This window comes from Phalaenopsis equestris, unplaced genomic scaffold (assembly GCF_001263595.1).
Source record: "Phalaenopsis equestris unplaced genomic scaffold, ASM126359v1 Scaffold000991, whole genome shotgun sequence".
In the NCBI taxonomy this organism is placed as follows: domain Eukaryota; kingdom Viridiplantae; phylum Streptophyta; class Magnoliopsida; order Asparagales; family Orchidaceae; genus Phalaenopsis; species Phalaenopsis equestris.
This window is the reverse complement of record NW_018165430.1, coordinates 44109-54696: the sequence shown is the minus strand read 5'-3', so window position 1 is coordinate 54696 and position 10588 is coordinate 44109. Positions and strand designations below refer to the sequence as shown.

Here is a 10588-nt window from a genome sequence, read left to right as displayed (position 1 = left end):
CATGGGTCCCCTAGCATAATCTAACTAGGCCTGATATGTAACTCCATTGTTTCGATCATGAATCTAGTAAATCATAAATAATTCATATGTCATTAAAGATAAACTAATATTAAATATCTTTTATGTTTTAAAATTTTGATAAATACTTACATGTGTTGTAAACCATCCAGAAAAAAATTGTTTCTATTTTCTTGTTTGTGATATCATCTTCAACTGAGTACAATGAATCTAAGGATAAACTGTTACCATGGTAAAAAAATTATAGATTAGTCATCATAATATTCTCACCTGGAAGAATGAAATATTAATATAATATGTTTTCTTACTCAAAAAATGGTTGAACTTCATCATAGTTTTGAAGAACATAAAGTATTGTTGCTCAAAATTCCCAATCGTTGAGATAATAAGTTGTACACCTCCCTAATACTTCACCAAGCTACTGAAAAATAGAAAGTGACGTGGGAGGAACCACACCCAATAACGTGGACTCTTCTTACACAAATTAATAAGAACAAAAAGTGATAGTCTTCTGCAGTAAATATTTCTCGCATATGGATCCTTCTGGTCATGCTTTATTCTTGATAGTTCACTTCAGCTTATTCAAAAATATGTAATGTAATTATTTCATAATATTACTTATGAAGTAGTTGGTAGAAATATTTTTCACTAAAATGTTACTATGTACCTTTTAAATGAATACATCCATCGATACTGTATTGGTCCACTAAACAAGGGTTCTTGTGGTAGGTGTACTGATAGATGCTCCATGGAGTTAAATAAATAAGGTGAGAATAATCTTTTGAGCATGCATAATATTATCAAAATTTTTGCTTCTAACTGTTGTATGCCATTAACATTCAAACAAGCTGTATGTATCTGCTTGATGATTGATATACCTAAAAATGTACTATTTTTCATGTTTTATTTTATAATGATATTACACTTTAAAGGTATTTTTTCTTATGTTTTTTGGTTTTAGATACATCAAGTTGAAGAATTTGGAGTGATTGGAGCAAGAGGAACAAAAATGGACCAAAACAGAGCAAGCCAAAGCAAATCAGGACTAATCGGGGCACACCAGAGCCATGAAGACCAAAACTGAGCACTTAAGTGCCTGTAACCGGTACTTAATCAGCAAAATATGATGCTTAGGCTCCACCAGATAGAGAGGGGGGCGCTTAAGTTCCCAAAAATGAAGCTTAGGCTCCAGAGACGGTTTTCAACATATCTTCTAAAATATACGTCGGATTTGAACAACTTTTGAAGTGATGCTTCATGCATCTCTTGGGGAATTCATTGGAAATGAGAAAAGGGACTTTTTAGAAGAATTTGGGGCTGTTATATGGAGTTTTGAAGAGGCACTTAAGGTACCTTTTGGAAGATTCATTGAATTTGTACAGTTTGAAGAGACACTTAAGAATCTCTTGATAAATTATAGTTAAGGCTTGGAAATATTTTTAAAAGGACTCTTGGACTCTTGAATCAATAGGAAGAGGAGAATAAGGCTTGGAGAAGAAGAATAAGGCTTAGGTGTGAGCCCCAAGTGGGGCAGCAAGGTGAGAGAAGAAAGAGAGAGAGTGAGAGATTTCTTCTTTTCTTTTCACTTTGTTCTTGGAGAGGATTGTAAGGAGATTATTTTTTCTATATAAGGAGATTTTGATTTCCATAAGAGATAAGTATTTTCATTGTATTTTGCTTCAAATTTAGTACTTTGTTTGTATGTTTTCAAAGTCTTTTTCAATAAAAAGTTCTTGTTGTTTCTCCATGTGTAGTGAGTAGTTTTCTTTACTCTTCCCTCTTGTAATGAATTAGTATGCATGTGTAGGATATAGAATTGAGTAGAGTGAGAATATTTTGTGATGATTTTACTTTGTTCTTCATTTACATGTAAACTTGATCAACTTGCATGTTAAAATCTGTTGTGAGAACATGTAAGATCCGAGATGGTGTTGTCTCAATCAACTGTGGTAGAATAACATGAGATTGTATGGATGAGAATGTAGTCCATATGGTTGAGTAAAAATAAATAGGGAAATAATCTTTAATGGGTGTAGAATTATAGGACCTTAGAGTGACAGGCTAAAACCTCATAATTTGGTCTATTTTGTTAGGTTTTGATGCGAGATGTTAGCCTCCAGGTGGAGGGATAAGAGGGAATTCTAGAGTGAACATCTCTCAATCCCGTAAATGTTGCTTCCTACTTCTTCTAGTAAATCCCGGATTTAAGGCAAGAAGGAGCAAAAATGGGATTTAAGAACCTAATAGCTCTCTCCAACTCAGAATTGTATGGTGCAAGTCTCATAGGTTCTGAACTACAAATACAAAAACTCAAGAATCTAATGGGTAAAATTTACACACAATCACACAAATTTTTTTTTCTTGCTACTTCAAAAATAGAAGAATAATTTAAAAACAAGTTATTAACCCTAAAGGTTTTTTAAGTCTAAGACCTAGATGTTCAATAAAATTTACCTAAGATAAATACACTATCGTTCCCTGACAACAACATTAAGAACTTTATACCACTTTCAAACACACTCACACTCTGGTGGCCCATGCAAGTGTACGTGTCGTAATAGTAGTATTAGATTTTTTTAGTCTGGAATGTCGATCCCACAGTGAACGAGGGAATTATTCTTAAAAAAAGTTCTAGCCTACTAATTTCATTCCTAGTCTGAAATTTTGGTTGTGCTAAAATACTACAAACTAATCCTATAATATCTAAAGCAAGTGTAAAGTATAAATCCTATAGAAATCATACTTAACTAGGTGTTGGATTGATGAATATCAGGTTCTAAAACTACCCTCCCTTGTAATGCTATAAAAATAGTGCAGGAAATATAAATTGCAACTTGTAAATATGGCTAGTGACAAATAGAAGTAACTCTCTTCTTTAACCTCTACCGAGCGCATAAAGAAGATTGGTTTAAATAAATGTAATCTCTTAAATTACATTTTTGAACCCATCAAATAATATTTCCCAAACATTTGTATCCCTCTATGAATAATATCCACCTATACTCAACAATTTAAGGTGACTAACTTAGTTGATTCTACCATAACTCTCCTGAGTCATTATGGTTCACAATACATTTTAACATTTCACTTGACCCTAATAAAAATTAAATGAAGACCTTAAGGTTAATCATCACATTCATTAATTAAAAGCAATTTCACAGTACTTCAAATTTCTACACATCTTACTTAATCATCACAAGGTTAAGTAAAGAGTACTAATAATCCACTTAAAAATTGCCTGTTTAGTATACATTTCATGCCCATTTTATGAATATTTTTGATGATACTGTACTTTAAAGAAAGATATTTTGGCATGTTTTTAGTTTCATGTACATGGAATGGATAATTAGCGAAAATATGGAAAAAATGAAGCAAAATGGAAGATTTTGTATGACAGCAAAATGGAAGATTTTGTACTAATAATCCACCTAGAGTGCATTGGGTTCTATACACTCTAGACTGGCGCTACAACACCAATGACAAACTTTCTAGAATATACTTTGAATTTGACCCAATTTTGAAGGGGTGCTTGAAGCGACCCTAGGTGATTTTTAGTTATCTATTAATAGGGCTATTTTTTGGACGAAAATAGAGAAGTTTAGGGTGTGTTGGAGAAGATTTTTTGAAGGTTTTAGTGTGCGTGTGTGTGTGACTGAGAGTCTGTGTTTTGTATAAGATTTTGGATATTGCTTCAAGGAAACTTCAGGATTTGCTTTGGAAGAAGACATAAAAATAAGTATATTGTATTTTTGTTTAATTTTTTGTTGTAAGACTTGACTTTCAATAAAAATCATGTGTTTTTATTTTATCTCCATGAATTTTGAGTTGTTCCCTTTCTTTCTCCTGACATTTGGGAATTAATTTTGTGAGATGAGAATGATTTAAAGATTTCTTTTTATTTTAAAATATTGTGATGGTTTTTTCACCAGTTCTTCATTGACTTTGCGAGCTGACATTTTATATCGTTAAAATCTGTTGAGAAACATAATGACCCGGAAGGGTTATGATTTCACCAACTTGTGAATGCCATATTTCAACTTGGGCAGAGCCGTCGTAATCACCCGAGGGAGAGTGCAAATAGATAGGGAGATAAGTTTTGATGGGCGTAGAATTGATGTTTCCAAGGTGAAAAACTGCATTATTTTATTAATTTGGTCTAGAGTTTGGATCGTAAGGTTCTCTAATAGGTCCTATATGTAGAGCATAGTAAGTAATCTTGAAGTGAGAGGCCAGAATCTACTCAGCATGAATGCACAAGCTGGTGAAAAACTCTAGGTTAGCAAATGTTCTTTGATAGTACCGAGAGGAGTTAAATAATAAGAATGCTCATATTTGACACAATACATCATTTTATCTTTGTCATCATTCAAATCCTACTCTGATTAACATCTCTTTGCAGAAGGGAAACATCTTTTTATAACATTCAAACGCTCTTTTAAATTTTATTAGTGTTTTAAACTTTGTTAGTTTTTTAATTTTTGTTAGTCTTTTAATCTTTGCTTTTATTTTCTGCTTAAAATTAGTATTAACCTGTTGCAAATATTTCAACAATTTTTCTCCTATCATATTTATATGCAATTTAGATAGGGGTTTTATAAGTCATTATTAAGAATTTATGCTTTCCTTGTCGGATCGATACTGAGGTTTTAAAGAAAAATCCTATATTACTTGAAACAATACGTATACTTGCGTAGTACCCCTAATGTAAAAAATTATTATCTATTTTTAAAATAATTTTATTTATTCACACTAACCGCTAAATATAATTTGGGCCAAGTTTTTTGTAATATTTTAAGTTAAGAAAATCTGCATAGTTGCGAGTTGGGTCAACTGCTTAGAAAGTATGAAGAACCATAAAGCTTCATTTGAAAATAAGACAATTCAACTAAATGATGTTTTTAAGGAAATACAACAAATGAAATACACAATCAAATATCCTCCTCTCCTTCACAACTAAAGATGCTCCACCAAATGCTCCCCTTATTGCAGCTCCTGAAGACTTTCCTATCCTCAACTTAAGAAGAAGAAAAAGGAATAAAAATCTACAGCACACTCAACCTTCTCCTCACTTTACCACTCAATTCTCCCTAAAATGCTCACTTTAAAGATGTCTTTCATCAATCTTAGACCTACCAACATCAAAACATCAACAACCACCATAAGTCCCTGATAAATGCACATTTATAAGCCCTCTTCCTAGCACAAGAAACCACTCCACGATCTCCTAACAACTCCCCACGACAGGTGATCGACATGCTCAAAACTACCTCACGCAGTTCCTGACGCCTAGTCGCCTACGGCGGGCAACTCAATGTTTGTCTCTTGGTTTTCTAAGGAAGTCATGAGCGTCTTGACCTTCAATGGTGTGGCGCCTAATCGTCAATATCAGGGCGCCTTGGTGCCAATGGGTGGTGCCTAGGCACCGACCTCTATGGTTGCATGGCAGAGACCGGTGCCAGCCTACTTTTGCTTCTTTTACTTTAGGTTTCTTCCACATTGCTTCACTTCGAATACTTGTTTTACCTGCAAGAAAAATATAAAAATAACTTTCTTTAAAATGCAACTTCATCCATAAAAATAAGTAAAACTCAAAGGAATTTAAGCATTATTTTCTACACATCACTTACTAGAAAAGAAATAGATAATCTTCTGTTATGCCCTTTCCTGTTGGAATGATTATGGTGTTTATTACATACTATCTTTGATTAATTGATTTTTTTCCTTAAACAACAAACTTCAGTCCACTCTTTCAATGCCTGGTTCTTCTGTGCACTTCTCAAGTTTTGAATCCAAGAGTTTACGTATATTAATTTTAGCATTCAATCATCAATATTCTTCTTAAGAAAATATGTACTTAATTAATCATTATTTGGGTTCATCATAACTTACCAATAATACAATTTTATGTTTGCATTTCCTTTTTGATTGATAACTTATTATGACTTTATAAATGACACAGTCATGAGGATTCATTGATCAAACTCATCTAACCAATGTTTGTCTATTAAAAAATGCTATTTATGATCGGCTTTGTGGTAATGGTTAGTTATTTTCTTTAATCATCTATGCCAATTTGTTTTTTAATTTAGCATTGTTGAGCCTCACTTGTTCAAGACAACATTATATTAATATATATATTCTCAATCTATTTCAACTCTCTTTGATAATTTGTGACATAGGTTGAGTCCTGTATCTTTGTCATGATTCCAATATTAACTGTATCTAATATATGTTCATCTTAGTTAGTTGCATTATGCCATCGGTATCCTCCGCGTGTTGGTAGGGAGGCTTGTAAGCCCATGAAACTGATGTGCTGACATAGAGGCATTTTAACCATTCTCTTAATATCATAGTCGGCGTAATATTGACATACATTAGAATTTGGACATCGAATGATATTTATAACTAAAAAATATTCATTTATATCTAAATTTTAATGCATTTTGTTGGTGCTCGTTGACACAACATTGGACAGAAGTTAACTAATGTCACTTACTTCCATAATGAACCAACAGAAGTTAATGCCAAACTCTCAAAATTTAAGCCTTACTGTTTATCATCACCATTTAATGAACGCTTGTTATCCTATTACACAAAAAAAATCACTAAATAATGTTGCCTGATTTTATAAATCTATCAATCTTCAACGATATATAATCCTTGAAATTCATTTCTACCTAATCCTCAAAACCTGTCAAACACCTAATGCAATATTTATCAAACCATAGTGTCAAATGTTTATAAATCAATATAGTCTAATGTCTGCAATAAATTGTTATTCATCAGTAACAAACTCTTAGCATCCATTGACATTACACCTCTAATGTCCAATAATGCGTTACTCCCAATGCCTATCATCACTGTTCATCACGCTAATCGTCTTCCTCCATCAATGCTTCTCAGCCCATGCATGGCATGAATCATTTTATTAACCAACTTAACATGAAGTCCGAAGCCGACTCACATTCATTGATGCTCTCGATGACCTTCATCACCCTTAATTAATATCATATATCCAGTATCTTTCATACATCATTGATGCCATCATCCCTTACACCCTACATCACACCTCAGGTGAGAATTTCTGGAAATTTGAAATATTTTTGTGTTAAATGCATGAATTATGCTTAGTACAAAATACATAATCTAACTTTGGAGTGATTTGTTCGGTATATTAATTTAATAATTTTTATTAATTGAATATAATCCCAATCCTATATGTCTAAGAATTAATCCTAAATCCTGTGGCATAAAATATGTGAACTTTTAGGTTTGTTCACATAAACCGGTGCCATTCTTTTTGCTTCCTTCATTAAGTTTATGGCACTTAAAATTTCTTTTTTGCAGAAATAATTTTTTGCAACTATATTTACCAGGGCACGAAATTTGTGATAAAGTTGCTGCCAACATTTTCATAACGAAGAAATCTCTAATAAAACGTATTTTTACTATAACAATTCTACCATTATTTTTACGAATTGTATCAACTGCCACAGACGGATCATCAAATTCTAATTACGTGGAAGGTTACTTTTTTCACAAATATGTTGCAAATAATATATATTTTTATTATAATATCAACCTCATAATTTTTCACTCCAGAAATTTCTGGAGTGAAAGAATCTCGTGTGCCTCGCAAGACCTCGACAGGAAGATATGGAAAGTACCACACGATCATGCACATGGAACTTCCCTTCTATCTCAAAAACTTCCACCAGACAATATACATAAATAGCGGATTACAATACTTAAGCGTCTAATAAAAATGATTAAACTGCTTCATTAAACTAATCACTTCACGACTCTTGACCAAACCCTTGATTATCTAAATTAATCCAACTAACGCATAATTATTGATGCAAGGTTATAGACAACACAACCAAAAATACACGAGGTGCCTTCTAATTTGCCTTGTAGCGCCCATGGTTAGTAAAGAAGACAATTAATTTTATGCTTATCTTCGACAGCACGATTAGAACAACATTAATATATAAGCTCTCACCTAAAACTTTCTCACTGTCCTCGCAAGAAGTCACGGATGCTTAATAATCAAACGCTAACCACCCTATTAAATCTTGCCATTTGTATCTTAATTAAATCCGAAAGAACTGCGCAACCAAACGTGAAATAGCAGTGTTTGTCTCACTCTTTGGCTAACAGCGCAAGTCTCTTATATTCTAATGTGGTGCGAGTTCGCAATAAATATACTGTAAAAATTCTTTGCGGTCTTATTAGAAATAAAATGAAGAGTTGTGAGGTGTATAATTTGCGAAATTTTTTTGTGGGACACCTCTATTTCTTATGTATTTTTATTTCTAACAATTTAATTTTATATTACATTCATACAAATCAATTCGTTGATATCATATGAAAGATGCAACTATTTTAACCTTTAATTGTTACATATTATTTAATTTATTCAAATCAAAATGAGCTGCACAAGATCGTCGTCTTTGACTTATTTATAGATCGAGCTCAAAAAATTTTCTTGATTCAACTGCTTTGCTTTGACGAATAAATCGAACATGTTATTTAGCGAGTGGAACATGAATTATTCTGAACAAAAAGTATTTTTCATTGCATTAATTTAACAAAAGACTACAAATAGAGAAAGCTTTATCAGAAATATATTATATCTACTTTTATCTGGAGACAAACAGTGCGTTTAAATGATATTTTAGAGTATAAGATAATTATTTTTAATTTTATATATACAGATAGATAGATATATATATACATTATGGAATAAAAAAAGAGCTACGGTGTTGGAGAGCCAAGGCTGCACGAAGCCTTGGTCAACCAAAGCTACTCAAAATTATTGATGAAGCTTAGCCTAGTTAGATGGCCCTTTGGTGGGTCCGAAAATCATTAAGCACTGATATGAGGACAAGACTCCTTCTCTCTCCTCCTCCACTCTCTCCTGGTCGGGCCCTACTACTTGTTTTTCTTCTATTTATCTCCTGGCCTCCCCCACAATCCCACCCTCCCCTGCTTCTTCAGCCACCGATCTCGAAACCCTTTTCCCTTTTCTTCTTTTCCTCCGCATTTCTAGCTTATCCCTCTCTGCTTCCAAATTTTGTATGGCTGAGCTTCCCTTTTTGTGAATGCTCAGAATAGCTTACGAGGTTAATGATTCCTCAATTTTCTTTTCCAGACTTTGCTTCGTTGCAATCTTGAGCTTCGCTTGCTTGTTTCAGTCTCTCGGTGATTTAAAAAAAAAAGTCATTTTTCTTGTCTCTACAGCTTGTACCCCCGATGGGAAATTATAGGTTCAAACTCTCTGACATGGTGCCAAATGCTTGGTTCTACAAGCTCAGAGACATGAGCAAAGGCATAAAAAGCAAGAGCAAAGGGCAACATCAAAGAAAAAATCAAAATTCATTCCAAACGCAGCAGAACTCCAAGACCCAAACGGAAGCTTTGCTCCCCAGTAGAGCCTCCTACTGTTTCTCAAGCAGAGAAGAAGCAGAGAGGCCCAATGTCTCACCTCTGCACCCCAGGGCCTCAGATACTCTCTTCCCACAAGATTCACCTAGGAAATCAAAGAAGAAAAGCAGAAGAAAACCCCATAGCCCCACCTCTACCCTCATCTCCTCCTCCATATCCTCCTCCATCTCCTCAGGCTGCAGTCGTTCAGCCTGGGAAGAGCAACTCACCCCTCCCCAGGAGGAGGAAGTAGACGCTCTAATTGATGCAATCTGCAGCTACGAGCTTGGCTCTTCTTATTCCAAATTGCCTGAGTTGCAGCTAGAGCTTCCTCCAATTATGACAAAGCCGGCGAAGAAAGAAGCCGAGCAGCCAAAAGTGGAGGAGAAGAAACAGAGCAAGAGCATGGCTCGGAAATCTCCTACAGGAATTCACCGGCTTCGAATGCGCGCAAACTCTCCTAGAGTTGTCGCAACGAAGAAGGTTCAAACCAGCCGTAAAAGCGTCACAAAGCTGGAGAAAGGGATCTCAAAAAGCTTCGCAGTGGTGAAGTCGTCAACAAATCCTCAGAAGGACTTTAGGGACTCCATGGTGGAAATGATTAGCGAGAACAACATAAGGAGTTCCAAGGAATTGGAAGAGCTGCTGGCCTGCTACCTTCTGTTGAATGCCAATGAGTATCATGATGTTATTATTAAGGTGTTTAAGAAAATCTGGTTTGATCTCACTGACATTAGCTCGTAAAATTTTTATAACTAAAGCTACGCTTTTTCTTTCTTCTAATGTTGAATCAATAGTACAAAGATGGTATCCATGTTCATGGCTCTTTTTGTTTCTTCTCATGTGAAAACAGGCTAGCTTCTCATGCTACCTGAACCTTTAATTGAGCGCCTTAACTCTTTGTTTTCTCATTTATGTGAACTTTGGGTCCCTTTCATCGGATTTTCTATTTAATTTTTATGAACATTGTAAAATTTGAGTTCTTTTTTTCTAGAGGAAGCATTAATGGCGCTTCCACCTGCCACAAACTAGAGGAGAACTGCTGCGCATCTGATAATATTTAGGTGTGTAAGGAGCAGCGAGTGAAAGAAGGAAGACGAGCACAAGATGCACAAAATTCTTGCGCGATTTGGAGGATAATTAC

The 10588-nt window shown here is 34.3% G+C and overlaps 1 protein-coding gene across 1 annotated transcript; it reads left to right on the top strand.

Moving 5' to 3' along the window:
- The first annotated feature begins 8981 nt into the window (after positions 1 to 8981).
- Positions 8982 to 10227, top strand: LOC110032637 (transcription repressor OFP1-like). Its single transcript, XM_020736329.1, has 2 exons — positions 8982 to 9143; positions 9262 to 10227. Exons 1-2 carry the CDS (start codon positions 9123 to 9125, stop codon positions 10186 to 10188), a joined length of 948 nt encoding a protein of 315 aa, XP_020591988.1. The 5' UTR covers positions 8982 to 9122; the 3' UTR covers positions 10189 to 10227.
- The last annotated feature ends 361 nt before the right edge of the window (positions 10228 to 10588 follow it).

What these genes read in the sequence shown, in the direction of transcription:
- LOC110032637 (XM_020736329.1), top strand. Translation starts at nt 9,123, where the DNA reads ATGCTCAGAATAGCTTACGAG. An exon ending in TGCTCAGAATAGCTTACGAG is followed by an intron (nt 9,144 to 9,261) that starts GTTAATGATTCC and finishes TTGTCTCTACAG; the next exon opens with CTTGTACCCCCGATGGGAAA.